General features: G+C 43.7%; 1 protein-coding gene across 3 annotated transcripts in view; it reads right to left on the bottom strand.

Moving 5' to 3' along the window:
- The window catches only part of LOC143770137 (sulfotransferase 2B1-like), a 209770-nt gene that overhangs the window by 141579 nt on the left and 43102 nt on the right, over positions 1 to 25089 (bottom strand). Inside the window, exons 1-2 of one of the 3 annotated variants that reach the window (XM_077259460.1) lie at positions 23600 to 23622; positions 21966 to 22106 (exon numbers count right to left, since the gene is read on the bottom strand). The exons of 1 other annotated variant lie outside the window; for it this stretch is intronic. In XM_077259460.1, the coding sequence (XP_077115575.1) occupies positions 21966 to 22101 (136 nt within the window). In that variant the 5' untranslated portion in view covers positions 22102 to 22106; positions 23600 to 23622. Of the gene's footprint in view, positions 1 to 21965; positions 22107 to 23599; positions 23623 to 25089 lie in introns of those variants that run through there. One more of the 3 variants, XM_077259459.1, reaches the window with a different exon arrangement.

The following is a 25089-nucleotide window of genomic DNA, read 5'->3' as shown; positions in this document are numbered from 1 at the left end:
CAAACGTAGAGATGAACTAGATTCAGCAAAGTGAGGCCCAATAGTCTAGATAGCAGAAAATAGATAGTGGACTATGCGGTTAGCAGAAAACCCTACCAAAACCTCCACGCTGAACATTCAAGAACCCCCACACCGACTGACGGTGTGGAGGGAGAATATCAGCCCCCTAGAGCTTCCAGCGAATCAGAAAATCAAATGTAAAGCAAGCTGGACAAAAACACTGAATAATGCAAACGATCCAAATTGTACAAAACAGACTTAGCTTTTCTTGCATGAGGCAGACTGAAAGGAATCCAGAGGAGACCAAATAGGTCTGGATACAACGATGTCAGGCAAGAGACTGAGTCCAGAGGAGACTTAAATAGGGAACACCCGCTGCTTAACGACACAGCTGGAGCTCAGGCCTGCAACAAGACATGCCTAACACAATACCATTAGTGACCACTAGAGGGAGCCCAGAAACACAGTTCACAACAGTACCCCTCCCTTGAGGAGGGGTCACCGAACCCTCACCAAGACCCCCAGGGCGATCAGGATGAGCAGCGTGAAAGGCATGAACCAAATCAGCCGCATGAACATCAGAGGAGACAAACCAGGAATTATCCTCCTGACCATAGCCTTTCCATTTAACTAAATACTGGAGTTTCCGTCTAGAGATACGAGAATTCAGAATCTTCTCCACCACGTACTCCAACTCGCCCTCAACCAAAACCGGGGCAGGAGGCTCAACAGCAGGAACCATAGGCACCACGTACCGCCGCAACAAGGACCTATGGAACACATTATGAATAGCAAATGACGCTGGAAGGTCCAAGCGAAAAGACACCGGGTTAAGGATTTCCAAAATCTTATAAGGACCGATAAAGCGAGGCTTGAACTTAGGAGAGGAGACTTTCAAAGGAACATGCCGAGAAGACAACCAAACCAAATCCCCAACACGAAGTCGGGGACCCACACCGCGGCGGCGGTTGGCAAAACGCTGGGCCTTGTCTTGTGACAATTTCAAATTGTCCACCACATGGTTCCAAATCCGCTGCAACCTATCCACCACAGAATCAACCCCAGGACAGTCAGAAGGTTCAACCTGGCCCGAGGAGAAACGAGGATGAAAACCAGAGTTGCAGAAAAAGGGTGAAACCAAGGTGGCAGAACTAGCCCGATTATTAAGGGCAAACTCGGCCAGTGGCAAAAAGGTAACCCAGTCGTCCTGATCAGCAGAAACAAAACATCTCAAATAAGTCTCCAACGTCTGATTAGTTCGCTCGGTCTGGCCATTAGTCTGAGGATGAAAAGCCGATGAAAAAGACAAATCAATACCCATCTTAGCACAAAAGGATCGCCAGAATCTGGACACAAACTGGGATCCTCTGTCAGATACAATATTCTCAGGGATGCCATGCAAACGAACCACATTCTGAAAGAACAAAGGGACCAAATCAGAGGAGGAAGGCAACTTAGGCAAGGGTACCAAATGGACCATTTTAGAAAAATGATCGCACACCGCCCAAATGACAGACATCTTCCGAGATACCGGAAGATCCGAATTGAAATCCATGGAAATGTGCGTCCAAGGCCTCTTTGGGATAGGTAAGGGTAAAAGCAACCCGCTGGCACGAGAACAGCAAGGCTTAGCCCGAGCACAAATCCCACAGGACTGCACAAAAGAACGCACATCCCGCGACAAGGAAGGCCACCAAAAGGACCTAGCCACCAAATCTCTGGTACCGAAAATCCCAGGATGTCCCGCCAACACCGAAGAATGAACCTCAGAAATAACTCTGCTGGTCCATCCATCAGGGACAAACAATCTCTCCGGTGGACAACGATCAGGCCTATCAGCCTGAAATTTTTGCAGCCCTCGTCGCAAATCTGGGGAAATGGCAGACAAAATCACTCCCTCTCTGAGAATACCAGCCGGCTCAGAGACTCCCGGAGAGTCAGGCACAAAACTCCTAGAAAGTGCATCAGCCTTCACGTTCTTCGAACCAGGCAGGTACGAGACCACAAAGTCAAAACGGGAGAAAAACAACGACCAATGAGCCTGTCTAGGATTCAGGCGCTTGGCAGACTCAAGGTAAATCAGATTTTTATGATCAGTCAAGACCACCACACGATGTCTAGCTCCCTCGAGCCAATGTCGCCACTCCTCAAATGCCCACTTCATAGCCAACAACTCCCGATTACCAACATCGTAGTTCCGCTCAGCAGGCGAAAATTTCCTTGAAAAGAAGGCGCATGGCTTCATCACGGAGCCATCAGAACTTTTTTGCGACAAAACAGCCCCTGCACCAATCTCAGAAGCATCAACTTCAACCTGGAAGGGAAGAGAGACATCCGGCTGGCACAAGACTGGCGCTGAAGTAAACCGACGCTTCAGCTCCCGAAAGGCCTCCACAGCCGCAGGAGACCAGTTCGCAACATCAGAACCCTTCTTAGTCATATCCATCAAAGGTTTAACCACGCTGGAGAAATTAACGATAAAACAACGGTAAAAATTAGCAAAGCCCAAGAACTTCTGCAGGCTCTTAACAGACGTGGGCTGAGTCCAGTCATGAATGGCACGGACCTTGACTGGGTCCATCTCCACAGTAGAAGGGGAAAAAATAAAACCCAAAAAAGAAACCTTCTGTACCCCAAAGATACATTTTGAGCCCTTCACAAATAGAGCATTCTCCCGCAGAACCTGAAACACCATCCTGACCTGGTTCACATGGGACTCCCAATCATCAGAAAAAAACAAAATATCATCCAGATAAATAATCATAAATTTATCCAGATATTTCCGGAAGATGTCATGCATGAAGGACTGAAACACAGAAGGAGCATTAGATAATCCGAAAGGCATCACCAGGTACTCAAAATGACCCTCGGGCGTATTAAATGCCGTTTTCCATTCATCTCCCTGCTTTATGCGCACAAGGTTATACGCACCACGAAGATCTATCTTGGTGAACCAACTGGATCCCTTAATCCGAGCAAACAAATCAGACAACAATGGCAAAGGATACTGAAATTTAACCGTGATCTTATTCAGAAGACCATAATCAATACAAGGTCTCAGAGACCCGTCTTTCTTGCCCACAAAAAAGAATCCTGCACCAAGAGGGGACGAGGATGGGCGAATATGTCCCTTCTCCAAAGACTCCTTTATATAACTCCGCATCGCGGCATGCTCTGGCAGAGATAAATTAAAGAGTCGTCCCTTAGGAAACTTACTACCAGGAATCAAATCTATAGCACAATCACAGTCCCTATGAGGAGGAAGGGCACTGGACCTGGCCTCATTAAATACATCCTGAAAGTCTGACAAAAACTCAGGGATGTCAGAAGGAGTAGAAGAAGCAATAGACACCAATGGAGAATCGCCATGAATCCCCTGACACCCCCAACTAGACACAGTCATAGCTTTCCAATCTAAAACTGGATTATGGGCCTGTAACCATGGCAGACCCAAAACGACAACATCATGCATTTTATGCAGTACCAGAAAACGAATCACCTCCTGATGTACAGGAGTCATGCACATGGTCACTTGCGTCCAATACTGAGGTTTATTCTCTGCCAATGGCGTAGAATCAATTCCTCTAAGAGGAATAGGATTTTCCAAAGGCTCCAGGACAAAACCGCAGCGCTTGGCAAACGACAAATCCATCAGACTTAAAGCAGCACCAGAATCCACAAAAGCCATAACTGAGTAAGAAGATAATGAACAAATTAAAGTCACTGACAAAATAAACTTAGGCTGAAAAGTACCAATGGCGACAGGATTAACTTCTTTTTTTAAACGTTTAGAGCATGCTGAGATAACATGTGTTGAATCACCACAGTAGAAACACAACCCATTTTGACGTCTATGATTTTGTCGCTCGGCTCTGGTCAAAATTCTGTCACATTGCATAGAATCAGGTGACTGTTCAGACAGCACCGCCAAAGGATTAACAGATTTGCGCTCCCACAAACGTCGATCAATTTGAATGGCCAGAGCCATTGAATCATTCAGACCTGTAGGGATAGGAAACCCCACCATCACATCTTTAATGGCTTCAGAAAGACCATTTCTGAAATTTGCGGCCAGTGCACACTCATTCCATTGAGTAAGCACGGACCATTTCCGAAATTTTTGGCAATATACCTCAGCTTCGTCCTGACCCTGAGAGATAGCCAGCAACATTTTTTCAGCCTGATTTTCAAGATTAGGCTCCTCATAAAGCAAACCAAGCGCCAGGAAAAACGCATCAACATTCACCAATGCAGGATCTCCTGGCGCCAGAGAGAAGGCCCAATCCTGAGGGTCACCGCGCAAGAAGGAAATAACAATCTTAACTTGCTGAGCGGAATCACCAGAGGAACGAGGTTTCAGAGACAGAAACAATTTGCAATTATTCCTAAAATTCAGGAATTTAGATCTATCTCCAAAAAACGGCTCAGGAATAGGTATTTTTGGTTCAGACATAGGGCTATGGATAACAAAATCCTGAATGCTTTGCACCCTAGCAGCAAGCTGATCCACACTAGAAGTCAGAGTCTGGACATTCATATCTGCAGCAGAGTTTCAGCCACTCAGAGAAAAAGGGGATGGAAGAAGCTAGGCAAACTGCAGCAAAAAAAAAACAACTCAGAACTTCTTTTTAATCCCGCTTCTGCGATGCATTAAACATTTTCTTTTGGCCTGGCATTCTGTTATGATCCCAATGGCAGAGGATCTCTGATATTCCGGCAAGATAGCAAAAATATAAATACTGCTCTAGGGAGGTGGAAGCTGGGCTAACCGCATACCTGATCCTGACACAAACAACTAAAAGTAGCCGGTGAACGTGCCTACGTTGGTTCTAGACGTCTCGGGCAGCCGGAGAACTGACTACCCCTAGAGGGAAAAAATAAGACCTCACTTGCCTCTAGAGAAATTGAACCCCAAAGATATAGAAAGCCCCCAACAAATAATAACGGTAAGGCAAGAGGAAAGCACAAACGTAGAGATGAACTAGATTCAGCAAAGTGAGGCCCAATAGTCTAGATAGCAGAAAATAGATAGTGGACTATGCGGTTAGCAGAAAACCCTACCAAAACCTCCACGCTGAACATTCAAGAACCCCCACACCGACTGACGGTGTGGAGGGAGAATATCAGCCCCGTAGAGCTTCCAGCGAGTCAGAAAATCAAATGTAAAGCAAGCTGGACAAAAACACTGAATAATGCAAACGATCCAAATTGTACAAAACAGACTTAGCTTTTCTTGCATGAGGCAGACTGAAAGGAATCCGGAGGAGACCAAATAGGTCTGGATACAACGATCCCAGGCAAGAGACTGAGTCCAGAGGAGACTTAAATAGGGAACACCCGCTGCTTAATGACACAGCTGGAGCTCAGGCCTGCAACAAGACATGCCTAACACAATACCATTAGTGACCACCAGAGGGAGCCCAAAAACACAGTTCACAACAGCTGAGGCAGTGCTGCAGTGCTACCAGCTTGTGACTGATGTGCTACTTTCAGAGGTGGAGGCTGAAGAGAAGGTGGAGGAGGAGGTGCAGGAGCTGTAGACTTCGGGGGCAACCCAGATTGGCATAGGGCCCGCAATCCTCAGGGTTGGGAGGACGTGCACCATACCAAGGTCCGACTGGATCCTGGCTTCCACTATGGCAACCCAGTTTGCCATCACAGAGATGTTCTGTCCCTTCCCATAAGCACTTGTCCACATGTCCGTGGTTAGGTGGACTTTCCCAGTAAGAGCATTGTTGAGGGCATGGCTAATGTTGTGGGACACGTGCTTGTGTAATGCTGGAACGGCACACCATCAGGTTGCTGAAAGCTTTTGTCTCCATGAGCCTAAAAGGCACCATTTCAAGGGCAAGCAGATGAGAAATTTGTGAATTTACTACTGTGGCCTGTGGGGTGTTGGAGGCGTACTTCTGCTTGCATTCCAATGACTATGGTATGGACAACTGAAGGCTGGGCAGGGACAAGGACATGGACGTGCTCGATGATGGTGCTAGTTGAGTCTGGGTAACGGCAGGTGCAGAACAGGAGGCATCTTCACATGCACCATGGACAGGGGATTGGATTTCATGCACAGTGGAAGAAGGAGTGGTGTTATCTGCAGCCACTGTTACTGGTGCCTGCGGTTCAGCCCACAAAGTCAGATGCTATGCTGCCATGTGCCTGATCATGCTAGTGGTGGTCAGGCTGGTAGCTTTGCTACTCCTACTGATGCAGGCATGGCAGGTGTTGCAAATGGCCTATTTGGGGTTATCGGCAAAGTTTTTAAAAAACAACCAGACTCCTGAAGACCTTACAGTTGGACAACTTCCATCATGTTGGTGTTCTGTGAAATAGTTGCCCGCCTTCTGTCTGCGGACACCACACTGCGTCTTCCTGCCTGTTGGGGTGCTACGCCTTCATCCCCCTGTATGCTGCTGTCCTCGCTGTGCATGTCCTACTGTCAGGTTGGGTCAGTTACTATATCATCCACCATCTCTTCTTTCACTTCCGCACCCTGGTACTCTTCATGATTTTCTGGCAATTGTGTCTCATCATCATCCACCTCTTGTGACATGTTAACACCGTCACCTTCGTGTGACCGTTGCTGCTCCAATATTTGGGCATTGCTACATGGAATCTCATCTTGAATCGCTTCAAGTGGACCGGGAGAGAGGCCAGAATCAATAAAAGGAAAAGTGAACAACTCTTCGGAGTATCAGAGTGTTGGATCAGTTGTCTCAGGGCACTCAGCATGCTGGGAGGATGGAGGATCAGGATGAGGAATATGCGGTCCAGAGTCACGGCTACTCAGACTTTACCGTGCGGAAGACAGGGTGCTGGTGGTGTTGTCAAAGTGACTGGAATCATTATCCACCATCCAACCAACTACCTTTTTCTTTCTGCTCTGGTGTCCAGAGTGCTGTTCTGCCATGCCCTATGAATTCTGACAGGAATCTATTGTGAGAAGATGTGGGTGTTTGTTGTGGCCCACTTTCAGCTTGCCCATGGCCTCGACCTCTGCATGCACCATCACCATCACGTCCACTTCCCCGTCCCTTGCCACGCGCCTTTCCCATTTTAATAAAAAGGTGAATGCAAGCCTCAACTGTAATCTAATGACACAATTTGTAGGCCACAGATAGATTAGGCGTGTCACAGAGATACCAGACTGTTCAATACGTGGCCTGTATTTTTTTTAGTTTTTACCTCAAAATAGTGTATAGACCTAGGGTAGCAGACAGACAAAAAAGTGGAATGTAGCCCTGTAAAGCAACTATTTGGAGAGGAGAGATAAACTAGGACTCTGACAGAGATAACAGACCATTCAATACATGGCCTGTATTTTTTTATTTTGTTTACCCTTAAAAACTGTATAGACCTAGGGTAGTGGACAGCCAAAAAAGTGAAATGTAGGCCTTAAAAGCAACTATTTGGAGAGTGCAGATAGACCAGGAGTCTGATGGAGATAATAGACTGTTAAATACGTGCCCTGTATTTTTAAATTTTTTATTGTCTAGAGCTAGGGTAACACACAGCAAAAAAAGGTGAATGGAAGCCTAAAAAGCACACTTTTTAGCCCACAGATATATGAGGCGTGTCACGGAGATACCACACTAATATACCGTATGTGGTTTGTATTTTTTTTTTTACCCCAAAATAGTGTTTACAGCAAGGATAACCCACAACAGAAAAGGTAAATGGATGCCTCAAAAGCACACTTTTTAGCCCACAGATAGATGAGGCGTGTCACGGAGATACCACACTGTATCATATATGGCTTGTATTTTTATATTTTTTACCCAAAAATAGTGTTTAGAGCTAGGGTAACACACAGCAAAAAAGTGAATGTAAGCCTCAAAAGCACACTTTCCAGCCCAAAGATAGATGAGGCCTGTCACGAAAATAACATATATGTGGCTTGTATTTATTTATTTTTTACCCTAAAATAGTGGTTAGATCTAGGGTAACACACAGCAAAAAAAAGGTGAATGGAAGTCTCAAAAGCACACTTTGCAGCACATGCTGTAGATAGATGAGGCGTGTCACGGAGATACCACTCTGTAATATTTGTGGCCTGTATTTTTTCATTCTTTAACCCAAAATAGTGTTTAGAGATAGGGTAACACACCGCAAAAAAATGTGAATGGAAGCCTCAAATGCACACTTTGTAGCCCACATATAGATGAGGCATGAAACGGAGATAGTACACTGTAATATACACTGCTCAAAAAAATAAAGGGAACACTTAAACAGCAGACTATAACTCCTAGAAAATCAAACTTCCGTAAAAACAAACTGTCCACTTAGGAAGCAACACTGTTTGGCAATAAATTTCACAGGCTGTTGTGCAAATGGAATAGACAACAGATGGAAATTATTGGCAATTATATCAAGACACACTCAAAAAAGGATTGGTTCTGCAGGTGGGAACCACAGACCACATCTCAGTACGAATGCTTTCTGGCTCCAACACCGTGCAGGACGATTTGGCATTTGCCACAGAACACCAGGATTGGCAAATTCACCACTTGCGCCCTATGGTCTTCACAGATGAAAGCAGGTTCACACTGAGCAAATGTGACAGATGTGACAGAGTCTGAAGACGCCGTGAAGAGTGATCTGCTGCCTACAACATCCTTTAGCATGACCGGTTTGGCAGTGGGTCAGTAGCGGTGTGGGATAGCATTTCTTTGGAGGGCTGCACAGCCCTCCATGTGCTCACCAGAGGTAGCCTGCCTGCCTTTAGGTACCGAGATGAGATCCTCAGACCCCTTGTGAGAGCATATGGTGGTGCGGTAGGCACTGGGTTAATCCTAATGCAGGACAATGCCAGACCTCATGTGGCTGGAGTGTGTCAGCAATTCCTGCAAGATGAAGGCATTGAATCTATGGACTGGCCTGCCAGTTCCCCAGACCTGAATCCGATATAACACATATGGGACATCCTGTCTCGCACCATCCACCAACATCACGTTGCAGCACAGACTATCCAGGAGTTGGTGGATGCTTTAGTCCAGGTCTGGGAGGCGATCCCTCAGGAGAACATCGGCAACCTTATCAGGAGCATGCCCAGGCATTGTAGGGAGGTCATACAGGCACATGCAGGCAACACACACAACTGAACATCATTTCATTGTCTTGAGTAGGGTTGAGCGAAACGGATAGGACAAATTCAAAAATCGTCGACTTTCGGCAAAGTCGGGTTTCACGAAACCCGACCCTAGTGTGGGATCGGCCATGAGGTCGGCGATCTTCACACCAAAGTCGCGTTTCATATGACACATTCAGCGCCATTTTTCAGCCAATGAAGGAGGACGCAGAGTGTGGGCAGCGTGATGACAGGTCTCGGTCCCCACCATCTTAGAGAAGGGCATGACAGTGATTGGCTTGCTTTCTGCGTCGTCACAGGGGGTATAAAGGGGCGTGCACGCCGACCGCCATCTTACTTCTGCCGAGCTTAGCATAGGGAGAGGTTGCTGCAGCTTCATCAGAAGAAGGGATATAGTTAGGGAGGGAAGACTAACCCCCAAACCGCTTGTGCTGTAGCGATTTCCACTGTCCAATACCACCTTTTTTTAGCGGGGACAGTGAAGGCTATATTTTTGTGCATCAGCTCTGTAGCTTATTAGGCTGCCTTATAAGGCTCCCTGATAGCTGCATTGCTGTTTGCATGCTGGTGTGCAAACCAACTGCTTTTTTAAAAGCAAAAATCCTGTTGCTCCTTTCTGCACAGTTATCTTGTTTATTTGTCCACACTTTTGAGTGCAGCAGTCCTTTGTATTGCTGCCATACTTGTCCTGAGATCATTGTAGGGAGATTGAAATTGTACTTCAGTCCTTGTATTTTTTCATATATCTTCCAGCCACTTTCTGCTTCTGCCACTTACATTGTGTTGTGTTATACACTGGGCCTGAGTTTTGGCGCAGTCTCCCCCCAAAAAAGGGAGATTCAAATTGTCACAAAGTGGATATACGTCTGTTCTATTAGTTTGTCGTATATCAGCTAGCCACGTTCTGCCACTTACATTGTGTTGTGTTATACACTGGGCCTGAGTTTTGGTGCAGTCTCCCCCCCAAAAAAGGGAGATTCAAATTGTCACAAAGTGGATATACGTCAGTTCTGTTAGTTTGTCGTATATCAGCCAGCCACGTTCTGCCACTTACATTGTGTTGTGTTATACACTGGGCCTGAGTTTTGGTGCAGTCTCCAAACAAAAAAATCAAGAATACCATCACCAACCCTCTCTCAATCCGCCATGTCCACCACCACCGCTAGTTCCACCATATGCAGTTCTCCAGTCCAGCTCACCCTACAAGAGACTCTCGTTAGGAAAAGAAACTACTCATCCTCTCATCCGCATACACAGGGTTTGAACACCCACATTGCTATACTAATCTCATTAGAGATGATGCCCTACCGGTTGGTTGAAAGTGAAGCTTTCAAAGACCTGATGGCCTACGCAGTACAACGCTATGACCTACCCAGTTGGCACTTCATTGTGAGAAAAGCCCAGCCCTCCACCAGCATGTCAAAGACCGCATTGTCCATGCACTGAGGCAATCAGTCAGTGGAAAGGTGCACCTCACAGCAGATGCATGGACCAATAGGCATGGCCAGGGACGTTACGTGTCCATCACAGCGCACTGGGTTAATGTGGTGGATGCAGGGTCCACAGGGGACAGCCATAGTGGGACAGTTCTGCCTAGCCCACGGTCTAGGAAACAGTTGGCTGTAGGCGTTCGCCACCCCTCCTCCTCCTCCTCCTCCTCCAGAAGCGAAAGCTCATCCACAAAGCGCAGTCGCACAAAGACTCCATCCGCAGCTGCCAGTGTTGCACACGAGGTGTCCCATTATTGAACAGCTAGTGGTAAGCGTCAGCAGGCTGTGTTACAAATTAAGTGTTTGGGCGACAACAGACACACCGCGGAAGTACTGGCCGAGTACTTGCAGCAAGAAACTCAGTCATGGCTGGGCAGTGTACATCTTGAGGCAGGCAAGGTAGCCAGTGATAATGGAAGGAATTTTATGGCTGCCATAGCCCTTTCAGAACTGAAACACATACCTTGCCTGGCTCACACCTTGAACCTGGTGGTGCAGTGCTTCCAGAAAAATTATCCGGGGTTACCAGCCCTGCTCCTGAAGGTGCGAAGACTTTGCTCGCACATCCGCCGGTCACCCGTACACTCCAGCCGTATGCTGAACCATCTGCGATCGCTGAATCTTCCCCAGCACCGCCTAATAATCGACATTGCAACAAGGTGGAACTCCACACTGCACATGGTTCAGAGGCTGTGCAAACAGAAGCGTGCTGTAATTTATTTGTGGGAGGATACACATACACGGGCAGGCACTTGGATGGCAGACATGGAGTTGTCTGGTGTGCAGTGGTTGAAGCTACAAGACCTCTGTCAAGTCCTTCAGTGTTTTGAAGAATGCACACGGCTGATAAGTGCAGACGACACCATCATAAGCATGTGCATCCCACTAATGCGTCTGCTGATGCAAAGTTTGACGCACATTAAGGAGCAGGCGTCTGCAGCCGAGGAGGAGGGAAGCCTTGATGACAGTCAGCCATTGTCTGCTCAGGGAACTGTCCTGGACGAGGTGGTGGACGAAGAGGAAGAGGAGGAGGATGATGGGGATGAATATTTATGAGAGGAGGATACTTTTCAGGGGCAATAGAAACTGGTGGCTTTGCAAGGTCAGGTACAGGGTTTTTGCGGGACACAAGTGATATTGATTTGCAAGAAAGTGCTCCTCAACCCAGCACGAGCAGTGAATTGACACCTGAAACATTGGCCCACATGGCTGAGTATGCCTTGCATATCCTAAAAAGGGACCCCTGCATTATCAAAATGAAGACCGATGACGATTACTGGTTGGCCTGCCTCCTGGATCCACGATATAAAGGAAAATTACAAAATATCATGCCACATGAGAACCTTGAGCAAATATTGGCTACCAAACAAGCAACTCTTGTAGACCGTCTGGTTCAGGCATCCCCAGCACACAGCGGCAGTGATGGTTCTCACACGAGCCATAGGGGGCAACATGGCAGAGGTGTTAGAGGTAGTGTTGAGCATTCCGATACCGCAAGTATCGGGTATCGGCCGATACTTGCGGTATCGGAATTCCGATACCGAGTTCCGATACTTTTGTGGTATCGGAAATCGGAAACGGAAGTTCCCAGTGTATGGTTCCCAGGGTCTGAAGGAGAGGAAACTTTTGTTAGTTTTCTTGATTTTTTTACCTTACTAGTGTCACAGTTCCCAGGTATTAATGCTGTGGGGAGAGCTGCACACAGCAGCAAAGGAGCTGAGATAAACATCAGGTACTAACCTGGTAACCAACAGGACCTTAGACATGTGACAGAGTGGAAGGAGGTCAGGAAGAGGAGCCAGATGCCGGGGAACAGAGAAGGGATAAACACTAGAGAGTTATCAAACAGGCAGAGATCGGAGCCAGGAGATCAGGAGGTACCAAATGGGAGAGACAGGGGATAATCAGAAGCAAAGCCAGAGTTCAGTAATCCAGAAGAACAAACAGAGTAATGCACAGAGAGCAAGATAAAAACAATGCAAACCGGGCACACACACCAGGGGTCAAGCACACAGACTAAAGCAGAACGTATAGCTGACAGAGAAACCCAGCTAGAAGTGAGTATAAATACTGCTCCCATCTTGAAAAAGAGGGCAACAACATTAACCCTGAGAGAACAGGACATTAACCATGTCCTAACCATGAAAGTACCTCCCTCTTAACAGGGAGGCCACTGGACCCCCAGGCTTCTCAGGGTATCTGGCATGAAAAGCCCGCACCAGTAGATCAGCATGCACAGAACTGGCCGGAACCCATGACCGATCCTCAATAGAATACCCCTTGCAATGTATTAAGTACTGAAGCCTTCAATGCACCCACCGTGAATCAGTGATGTGCCCTACCTCATACTCCAGCTGACCCTCTTCCAATACCGGCGGAACATTGGATGAGGAATCTTCTCTAACCATCCCCACAGATTTTAATAGGGACCTGTGGAAGACATTAGAAATTTTGAAGGAGGTGGGCAACTGTAATCTATAGGCCACCGGGTTGATCACCTCTATAATCTTGTATGGACATATAAACCTAGGGCCGAACTTCATAGAGGGTATCTTAAGTGTGATGTTATGGGTAGACAACCACACCTTCTCCCCAACATTCAGTGTAGGAGCTGACCCCCTCCTCCTGTACCTCTTCTGGGCTTTGGAGATGTTCCCCTGAACCTCCCTCCAAAGGGTTCTTAACTGTTGCACCAAACCCTTGGCACAAGGGCAACCAGAATCCATGCAAGAAAATTCTCCAAACTGCGGAACAAACCCATAATTGACCTGAAAGAGAGATTTGGCAGTAGACTGATTAATACGACAATTGAACGCAAATTCTGCCATGGGTAATACCTCACACCAGTCCTCCTGTCTGGAAAAGGCCAGACATCTCAAAATTTGTTCCAAAGACTGGTTGGTGCTGTTCAGTCTGACCGTTAGATTCTGGGTGATAAGCAGAGGAGAATGACAACGTAAACCCCAACTTCTTACAAAAAGCTCTCCAAAATCTGGCCACAAATTGCACACCTCTGTCAGACACCACATTCACAGGGACCCCATGCAACCGATCTCTATGCTGAATAAACAAGCGAGCTAAGGTTTCAGCAAAGGTATTGCAGGTAACGGCACAAAATGGGTTTGCTTTGAAAACCTCAACCACTACCCAAACTATTGAGTTGCACTTGGAAGATGGAAGATTAGTGATAAAATCCATGGACAGGAGAGTCCAAGGTTTATCAAGAATTGGCAAAGGTACCTATTCCCTGGCTGGCTAGACGAGAGAGCTCTTAGAATGAGCACACGCCCCACATGTATTCAACTTTTTGATATCAGTACCCATAGAGGGCCACCAAAATTTCCTAGCTACTGCCCCCTGGGTAGCTGCAATCCCAGGGTGTGCACTCAACACAGAATCATGAAGTTCTTGCAGATGTCTGAGATGGAAATGATCTGGTAAAACAATTTACCTGGGGGTTTATTCCTGGGAGCTTGTGCTTCCAAAGTCTCTCTCTGTAATTCAGATGAGACTTCTGCCACAATCACTCCCGGTTGAAGAATGGAGGAAGGAGGTTCTAGAGTGGACACAGAATCAAAACTTTGGGATAAGGCATCCGCCTTTACATTTTTAGACCCTGGTCAGAACGTAATGGTAAAATGAAACTGAGAAAAAAAAGTGCCCACCAAGTACTGGGGGGTCAATCTCTTAGCGGACTCGATAAAGGACACATTTTTATGATCAGTGATGACCGTAACGGGATGAACAGCCCCTTCCAGAAAATGCCTCCATTCTTCGAAGGCCAATTTAATTGCCAACAATTCTCTGTTGCCGACATCATAATTTCTCTCTGCCGAAGAGAATTTTTTTTAGAGAAAAAGGCACAGGGTTTAAGGTTAGTAAGGGTGGACGGACCCTGAGACAACACTGCTCCAACCCCCTCCTCCAAAGCATCAACCTCCACGATAAAAGGTCTCAAAGGATCGGGTTGTATCAACACGGGGGGCTGAAGTGAAACATGTTTTCAGTGTCTGGAAGGAATTTTTTGCGGCCACGGACCAATTTTTTACATCCACCCCTTTCAGTGTTAGGTCCGTTAAGGGTTTCACTACCTGTGAAAACCCTTTAATGAACTTCCTATAACAATTAGCAAAGCCCAGAAATCATTGCAACCCCTTGAGGTCATGGGGTTGCACCCAATCAGAAATGGCCTGAACCTTCCCTGGATCCATACGGAATCCCTCCCCAGATACATTTAAACCCAGAAAAGACAGTTCTTGCATAAAGAATGAACACTTCTCCAGCTTAGCATATAAATGGTTCTCCCTGAGTCTCACAAGAACCATATGTAGATGGTGTAAGTGTGACTGACTGTCCTCTTAGTATATCAAGATGTCATCCAGGTAAATGACAACATAGCATCCAATCAGGTCAGAGAAAACAACATTAATGAAATTCTGGAAAACAGCACGGCTAGTGAGACCGAAGGGCATAACCAAATTTTCAAATGAACCCTCGGTCATCCTCCTCTAAGATCCTTATACGGTTATAAGCCCCTCGTAAGCCAAGCTTAGAAAACCACTTGGCCCCAGTGAGTTTACTACATAAATCAGGAATCAGAGGAAGAGGATACATGTATTTTACAGTAATCTTATTTAGTTCCCGAAAGTCGAGGCACGGTCACAAACCACCATCTTTTTTCTTCACAAAGAAAAACCCCGCTGCCATGGGTGAGACAGAAGGCCGAATATGCCCCTTGTGGATACTGTCTGTGATGTATTCAGGCCCAGACAAATTGTACAGACGAGCCTTGGGTAATTTGGCTCCTGGGACTAAATCAATAGCACAATCACCAAGGAACAGAGAAGGGATAAACACTAGAGAGTTATCAAACAAGCAGAGATCGGAGCCAGGAGATCACGAGGTACCAAAAGGGAGAGACAGGGGATAGTCATAAGCAAAGCCAGAGTTCAGTAATCCAGAAGAACAAACAGAGTAATGCACGGAGAGCAAGATAAACACAATGCAAACCGGGCACACACTCCAGGGGTCAAGCACACAGACTAAAGCAGAACGTATAGCTGACAGAGAAATCCAGATGGGAGTGAGTATAAATACCACTCCCATCTTGAAAGAGAGGCCAACAACATTAACCTTGAGAGAACAGGACGTTAACCATGACAAGTAGTTAATTTTGATACATATACAGTATTTTCTCATTCTGTTGATCAGTAAACAAGTTAGCCTACAGAAAACAATCTGCTTATTTGGAAGACAGAAGTAGTTTATGCTGTATGTCAGATTGCACACCGTATCAACGTGTATGAAGAAAGAACAATGTATGTTAAGCTATATTCGGTGATTAAATCAATGATTAAACTGGCAAATATTGCAAATTTGGCGATCGTGAGCTGAACCGAACAGAATATTGAATTATTCACTCATCCCTACTGAAGGCAACAAATGCATCATGTGAATACTATCTTGCTGTTTTATATGTAAAAGTGATGTGCGTCCTATGTAATGTATTATGGTAATGTACAGCATGTGAAGTATTAATGCATAATATTAGTAGCATATAGGATAAGCCCAGTGGTTTAGCAACAGCCTAAAACATAGGATACAGATAATAAGTTTTGCATATGAGATAGGAAATAGTTAATGATAGGACTGGTGAAGTGGGTGGGCACTAAATAATGATAGAGGGGTGTCAAGAGAAAATGAGTGGAGTGAATAGTTAAGGTTAAGTTCTTGTGCGGTAACTTGCTAGGGCAGCAAATGTCACTTGTGCTAGGCAGAGGGAAGCATTACTTGGATCCCGAGTGGTTGTTCCTGTCATGTCCGGAGCCTAAGGTCTGGCATAGGGGCTGCCGGACACATCATGTCTTCTGGCTTACTGTGGAAGATGGACAGGGACCCACATAGAGGAGAGGTGATGGCCAGTCCGGGTGCACTGCTGAGGTGGATGGGAGATCCCTGAGACTGACAGAATCAGCGGATTTTGGGGCAGTCCAGGACAAACTAGCAATAGGACTGCAGAGGAGTTTGACTAAAAGTGCCAGAGTGAAACTGGCCAGCAGCTTGGTCATGACTACCACTCTGTGTCACCTTACAGTACAGCCACATATGGCATATTTCCATGTTCCGCAGAAATTGTGTAACAAATCTTGTTGCCAGTTTTGCTCATTTTCCAATGTGACAATGAAAAATCTGGGGTTAAAACAAAATTTTTGTGGAGAAATGTCATCATTTTTACTTCACGGTCCAATGGTATAAAATTCTGTGACACACCTGTACTGGCAATATGATCATTGAACCCTTAGATCAATTAATTGAGAGGAGCAGTTTGTAAAATATGGTCATTATGGGGATGTTCTACTGTTCTGGCACCTCAAGGGCTCGTCCAATGTGTCAAGGCACCCATAAACCATAAGATCAAAATCTGCACTATAATATGGCACTCATTCACTTCTGAGCTTGCCACTGTGCTTGAAAAACAGTTTCCAATTACATGCATTATAACCAGGAGAAATTAATCAACAAATCATGAGTTCCATTTTTTCCTATTGGCCCTTATACAAATTAAAAACTTCGGGTAAAATAACATTTTACTGGTAAAAATGTAATAATTTTTTCTTCACTGCTCAATGGTTTAAAATTCTCTAAGACACATGTGGTGTCAATAGGTTTACTGCTCTCATAGATGAATTCATCGAGAGGTGTAGATCGTAAAATGGGGTCACTTATGGAGAGGTTCTGCTGATCTGGCACCTCACGGTCTCTGTCAATGGGAATTGGAACCCTTAAACCATTATATTTATACAAACTATATATATATATATATATATATATATATATATATAGTGAGGCAGCGACCCCTGGTACAGCTAGGGGGCGCTGTATGTGCTCTGCAGAATGTGCATGGAACCATAGTGAGGCCATGAGGGCGTACTACAGACACAGGTGTGGCTGTAATTAGAATAGTGAAGCAGTAACTGATTAAAAAGCCCTGGAGTAGTGGGGGAGGTGTGTCAGTGTGTTCTTGGAAGCAGACAGGGCAGTTGTCTGCAGAGCTCTCTCTGTGCGGAGTAACACAGAGACTAAAGGAACCAGAGAGACTGACACCCTGCGTCTTGGGCTGTTTTATGTGTACCTGGCTGCACCCCAGAGGATAAGGAGTGCAGTTTGCTCAGTGAGTACAGAGATTTGTTACTAGCGTGCGGTCACCGAGGGAAACTGGACAGAGGGAAGTTCGGCCTGTGTATTGACGGCGTCATATAGTCATGCATAAATAATGGCCTGTATGAAAAAGCCGTATACTATATTGACTGTGTGAAGTGACACAATAAAAGAACATTTTGCTTGAACTTGTTTGGGTCACTGCCGTTTCACTGTGTATGGTCATACCGCTGCATCACAATAAATTAATATATATATATATATATATATATATATATATATATATATATATACAGGGTGGGCCATTTATATGGATACACCTAAATAAAATGGGAATGGTTGATGATATAATCTTCCTGTTTGTGGCACATTAGTATATCGGAGAGGGTAAACTTTTCAAGACGGGTGGTGACCATGGCGGCCATTTTGAAGTTGGCCATTTTGGATCCTACTTTATTTTTTTCAATGGAAAGAGGGTCATGTGACACATCAAACCTATTGAGAATTTCACAAGAAAAACAATGGTTTGCTTGGTTTTAAAGTAACTTTATTCTTTCATGAGTCATTTACAAGTTTATGACCACTTATTAAATTTATGAGATATAAGGGGTGCTCACTGTTTGTTATGGTGCTCTGAAGAAAAAATCATCCATAAAAAATCCAAAACTTTGGCACTCAAGTGATAACTTTATTCTCAAATATTCATGTGAAAAAAAAGGAGGCAAAATAAGCACAATACAAAAAAATTGGGATAGATGACCCCACTGAAAACAGATATTCTTCAGCAACATTTTGGCACGGTTATGCCTTTTTCTAGCAAAATCTGTGTGGAGAAGGGTCTTTGAGTGTGGGATTAAATCCTCATGCATGCCTGAATTGTGCGGAAACTCCCGGTTCAGGACGCCATATGTGTTCAAAGTGCTGCCCATTGTGTTGGATTGTCAATGCAACCCTCTTCTCCCATTCTTGACACACTGATAGCAACACCGCAGAAGAAATGCTAGCACAGGATTCCAGTATCTATTGTTTCAGATGCTGCACATCTCATATCTTCACAGCATAGACAATTGCCTTCAGATTACCCCAAAGATAAAACTCTACGAGGTTCGGATCGGGAGACTGGTGGCCATTCAACTGGCCCACGATGACCAATCCACTTTCCAGGAAACTGTTCATGTAGGAATGCTCAAACCTAACACCCATAATTGATGGTATGGTGTGGTATATGGGGTACAAAGATAGTGGGCCATTCTTCATCAATGGAAACCTCGATGCCACTAGATATCTGAAATTGCTACATGATGAGGTGTTTCCTTCTTTATGCACTGAAGATGGCACGTTCCCTGAGTTTTTCCAGCAGAATGGTGCACCACCACATTATGGGTGTCAGATCCGAGCATTCCTACAAGGAATTTGACCCCCTTAGACTAGCATTTCTTCTGTGGTGTTGCTATCAGTGTTTAAAGAGTGGGAGAAGAGGGTTGTATTGTCAATCCAACACAATGGGCAGCACTTAGAACACATTTTATAAGTGTACAAAAAAGGTTGCACTCTATCGTGCAAAAGCATGTCTAATATGGAATACATGAAATATGAATAGCAAAATGGCTTTTGAACTTTAGGCAAATATTTAAGAGACGCTTTGCACAGAATTTGATATAATCAAATAGTGTGAGCCCATCAACCGTCGTCAAGGTGGTCTCATAAAACTGATGGGTCCCTGACCTCCCTGTCCAAATGTGAACACTTACCGAAGGCCAATGTCTGTATGCCTGGGTGAATGTGGACACCTCTGTTCAGCAAAGCCTACATATGAGTTGGCCGGGACCAAGTGTGAAGAGATGCAATTAAGAACCACATGGTGATGGGAGGAGTGCTCAGCCAGTCAGCTAACATAGAAATGAAAGAAAAAAGACTCGCACATCCAAACTAGTGTGAATAGGTGCACACCAGGAGCAGCTACCTCCATACATAAATATACAAAAAAGGTTGCACTCTATCGTGAAAAAGCATGTCTAATATGGAATACATGAAATATGAATAGCAAAATGGCTTTTGAACTTTAGGAAAATATTTAAGAGACGCTTTGCACAGAATTTGATATAGTCAAATAGTGTGAGCCCATCAACCGTCGTCAAGGTGGTCTCATAAAACTGATGGGTCCCTGGCTCACACTATTTGATTATATCAAATTCTGTGCATCACCCACCAGGCAGACGCGCTTCCACACAACTCCACCAGAGCTGCCCTATGGGAACTCGGCTCTTTCTCCTCTCCTCTACCTCTTTGGCATAAGTGAGGTTTTGATAAAGACCCGCTGGGGTCGAAACGTTACCCGAATTGAATAGTCCGCCACCCATTTACCTCCTAAAAAAGCACCTGGTGATGTTGATTGTATATGTTAATAAAGAAACTACACAGTTTGCTGAACTTTCAACCAATTGAGTGCGGCTGATTTTTTCTATACTTGGACTATTTTTGTTCATGCCTGCACCAACCCAGTGACAGTGTGCACATCTTTTTCCTGGATTCACATTCACCCAGGCATACAGACATTGGCCTTCGGTAAGTGTTCCCATTTGGACAGGGAGGTCAGGGACCCATCAGTTTTATGAGACCACCTTGACGACGGTTGATGGGCTCACACTATTTGACTATATCAAATTCTGTGCAAAGCATCTCTTAAATATTTTCCTAAAGTTCAAAAGCCATTTTGCTATTCATATTTCATGTATTCCATATTAGACATGCTTTTGCACGATAGAGTGCAACCTTTTTTGTATATTTATGTATGGAGGTAGCTGCTCCTGGTATGCACCTATTCTCACTAGTTTGGATGTGCGAGTCTTTTTTCTGTCATTTCTATGTTAGCTGACTGGCTGAGCACTCCTCCCATCACCATGTGGTTTTTAATTGCATCTCATCACACTTGGTCCCGGCCAACTCATATGTAGGCTTTGCTGAACAGAGGTGTCCACATTCACCCAGGCATATAGACATTGGCCTTCGGTAAGTGTTCACATTTAGACAGGGAGGTCAGGGACCCATCAGTTTTATGAGACCACCTTGACGACAGTTGATGGGCTCACACTATTTGATCATATCAAATTCTGTGCAAAGCGTCTCTTAAATATTTTCCTAAAGTTCAAAAGCCCTTTTGCTATTCATATTTCATCTATTCCATATTAGACATGCTTTTGCACGATAGAGTGCAACCTTTTTTTTGTATATTTATGTATGGAGGTAGCTGCTCCTGGTATGCACCTATTCACACTAGTTTGGATGTGCGAATCTTTTTTCTGACATTTTATAAGTGTTCATAAACTTGTAAATAACTCATGAAAGAATAAAGTTACATTAAAACAAAGCACACCATTGTTTTTCTTGTGAAATTCTCAATAAGTTTGATGTGTCACATGACCCTCTTCCTATTGGAAAAATAAAATTGGATCCAAAATGGTTGACTTCAAAATGACCGCAATGGTCACCACCCATCTTGAAAAGTTTCTTCCCTGTGTATATATATATATATATATATATATATATATATATATATATATATATATATATATATATATATATATATATATATACACACCGTGTCTTGAAAAAGTATTCTTGCTTTGTAAGATAACCTTTCGCTGCAATTACAACTGCAAGTCTTTTGGGGTATGTCTTTATGAGCTTTGCACATCTTGTGGCCTGAGTTCTTGCCCTACTAGAAGGTGAACATACACCCTAGTTCCAATTCCTTTGCAGTCCTTAACCACTTTTCTTGCACAATTTCTATGTATTTTTCTCCATTCATCTCCAAATCAATTTTGATCAACTTCCCTGTTCATGCTGAAACAAAACATCCTCACAGCATGATGCTGCCACCACCATGTGTGACTGACGGGATGGTATTTCCCTGATAATGTGCAATGTTAATTTTCCACCATACATAGTATTTTGCATATAATCCAAAACTGTTGCTTTGCTTGGTAACGTGGAAGAATATACTCTAGTCAGATGACACCATAGTAGTGCTTTTTGGGCTAAATGCAAAACGCTAAGTGAGGTTGAAAGCTAACATATCACCATGAAAGCACCATCCACACAGTCAAACATGGTGGTGGACCATACTGAGCCTGACTTTAGAAAAATAAAGATTTTTTAAAGATTCTGAAATTAATTATGTAAATAATTAATTTACATTAAAGTGACAAATACTAAAATATGCTAATTACCTGATTTGGGAAAGGTTACATTGTAAATGTCATCATCCAATACTTTAAATTCATTTTCTGCATAAGCAATAGACTCTTCTGAGAACAAGTCAAAGGTAAATCTGATCCCTTTATATAGAAAATAATTATAAGTCATTTTATCTGAAAAAAAAATAATTACAATTCAGACATTAGAAAAAGTTTTCATCCTTTATCTTTAGATCACTTTGTGCTCATACTCTTTCTCTATGAATTTGGTATAGTGTTCCCACAAAATCTTGTTCTGCAAAAAAGCTTTATAATGATTAGTGAATAGCGAATACTTTCGGCACTATTTGTTACTATGATGAATAGTATGCTATTTGTGCAATTCTTTACTTGGTGAGTAGTTAGCTATTCGCCTCGATATATTTGAGTGACCCGCCCAGCATGTTTGACGCTTTATTTGCATCCACTGAACATGCTGGGCTTGCTTGCCTATCACAGTAATGCCGTCGCCATCTTTGGGGTGGCATTACTGTGATTAGCTGGCCTTACAGCGCCATAGGGGATATTTTAGCCCTGCAGGCACCATCTTGCATACATTACATGCAGAAACAGCATAGTAAGAGTGTGTTGTGAGCGTAGGGAAAGTGAAAGCAGCATATAGGGAGAGTTTCTAAATCCAAATAGTTTTTTTTAAGAGCTGCTGAGAGTGAAGATTCGCTTTCTGTTAAGCTGGAGTCACACACAATGTATAAAAAATCTGTCCGATTTTGTCTGCTGAGAATCGCACAAATGTTCTCCGTATGTTGATCTGTATCTCATCCGTGTGCAATGCCAGGATGCATTTTTTTTCTCAAAAAAGTATCCGTGTGTCATCAATATCTCATCCGTATGGTGAGATTTTCTCATACACTTGCAAAATGAGCAAACAACGGCTGAGTCTTTCCTGTCACCTGGCCAATGCCTGAGAATTTCTTGCAAGTCACACTGATGGTCCGTGTGTAATCCTTATTTTTCTTGCCTCCATAGACTTGCATTGGCATTTCTCAGCTGAGATTCGTGGACAATCGCAGCATGCTGCGATTTCACTCACAAGTGTAATACGGACGAGAAAAAAACAGAAGATGTGAGCTGCCCCATAGAGAAATACTGGTCAGAGTGCTATGCAATTTTTTTATCGCATAGCACTCGTCCGTATTACAGACTAGTGTGACTCCAGCCTTAGACTGAGTAAGCGTAGGGAGAGATTTAATATGAGGGAGAGGGAAAGGCAGGGTGTTAGCATTGCAAGTACATGCTGCAGATCTCTGCTAGGTTGCATTGTGTATACTGTAGGAACAAATTGTGGGAGGAGAGAGAGAGGGAGAGTTTCAAATCCAGTACCATATTATGCAAAACAGCTGTTTTTAGAGCAAAATAATATTCTTCAGTACCAGCATATACTAAACTATTTTAAAAAAACTAAATAATATTCCTGAGTTCCTTAGTAGCAGCATATACTTAACTGCTCTATTTTTACAGCTAAATAACATTCCTCAGTGCCATCATATACTAAGCATCTTTTTTTTTAGCTAAATAATATTGCTCGCCTATTGCAGAAATAGTTTATTTATCTAGTAGTTGTGCGACTGGCTCAAAGCCTGCTCACATACGTAAACATAACTGTTTACCAGTAATTTTACTGAGTCTGCTGTTGGCTTGTGTCCTGAAAGTGATATAAAAAAAATTCTCTGTTAATGTTTAAATAAATAGCGTATATTTATCTAGCAGTTGTGCGACTGGTCCAAAGACTGCAGAGGTACACAAATGTCACTATTTACCAGTAATTTTCCTTTGTCAGCTGTTGGTGTGTGTCATAAAGGCAATATAAAAAAAATACTCTGCTGTTTGTTAAATAAAAAGCATATATTTATCTAGAAGTTATATGACTGATGCAAAGCCTGCTCACATAAGCAAAAATCACTATTTACAAAGAAATTTTCCTGAGACTGCTGTTCGCGTGTGTAATAAAGGTGATATTTAAAAAAAAAAATTGTTGTGCTATTGGTTAAATACATAGCATATATTTATCTAGCAGTTGTGAGACTGACGCAAAGCCTGCTGAAATACGCAAACATCACTATTTACCAGTAATTTTCCTGAGTATGCTGTTGGCGTGTGTCATAAAGGCAATATAAAAAATTAATTACTCTGCTATTTGTTACATAAATATGGTATATTTATCTAAAAGTTGTATGAGTGGCGCAAAGCCTGATCATGCAAGCCTGATTTTGCATATGCAAAAGTCATTATTTACAAGTAATTTTCCTGGGTCTGCTGTTGCCGTTTGTAATAAAGGTGATATTTAAAAAAAAATACTGTGCTATTGGTTTAATAAATAGCGTATATTTATCTTGCAGTTGTGCGACTGGCCCAAAGCTTGCTGAGATACGCAAATATCACTATTTACCAGTAATTTTTTGGAGTCTGCTGTTGACGTGTGTCATAAAGGCGATGTAAAAAAATAATTGCTCTGCTATTGGTTAGCTAAATAATGTAAATTATGTAGCAGTTGTGCGACTGGTGCAAAGCCTTCTGATATATGCAAGCATAACTATTTAAAAGTAGTTTTCCTGAGTCTGCTGTTGGCGTGTGTCTTAAAGGCGATAAAAAAAATGATTCTGCTATTGGTGAAATAAATAGTGCATGTTTATTTAGAAGTTATGCAAATGACGCAAAGCTTGCAGACATACACAAATGCCACTATTTACCAGTAATTTTCCTGAGTCTGCTGTTTGTGTGTCATAGATGCTATATGAAAAAATACACTGCTCAAAAAAATAAAGCAAACACTAAAATCCCACATCCTAGATATCACTGAGTGAAATATTCCAGTTGTAACTCTTTATTCATTACATAGTGGAATGTGTTGAGAACAATAACACTTAAAAATGATCAACGTAAATCACAACTAATATCCCATGGAGGTCTGGAGTTGGAATAATGCTAAAAATCAAAGTGGAAAATGAAGTTACTTCAGTGGAAATGCTCAAGACAAGGAAATGATGCCCAGTAGTGTATGTGGCCTCCACGTGCCTGTATGACCTCCCTACAATGACTGGGCATGCTCCTGATGAGGCGACAGATGGGCTACTGAGGGATCTCCTCCAAGACCTGGACT

Source organism: Ranitomeya variabilis, chromosome 4 (assembly GCF_051348905.1).
Source record: "Ranitomeya variabilis isolate aRanVar5 chromosome 4, aRanVar5.hap1, whole genome shotgun sequence".
In the NCBI taxonomy this organism is placed as follows: domain Eukaryota; kingdom Metazoa; phylum Chordata; class Amphibia; order Anura; family Dendrobatidae; genus Ranitomeya; species Ranitomeya variabilis.
The sequence above is the reverse complement of the archived record's forward strand: the minus strand, read 5'-3'. Positions and strand labels throughout refer to the sequence as shown.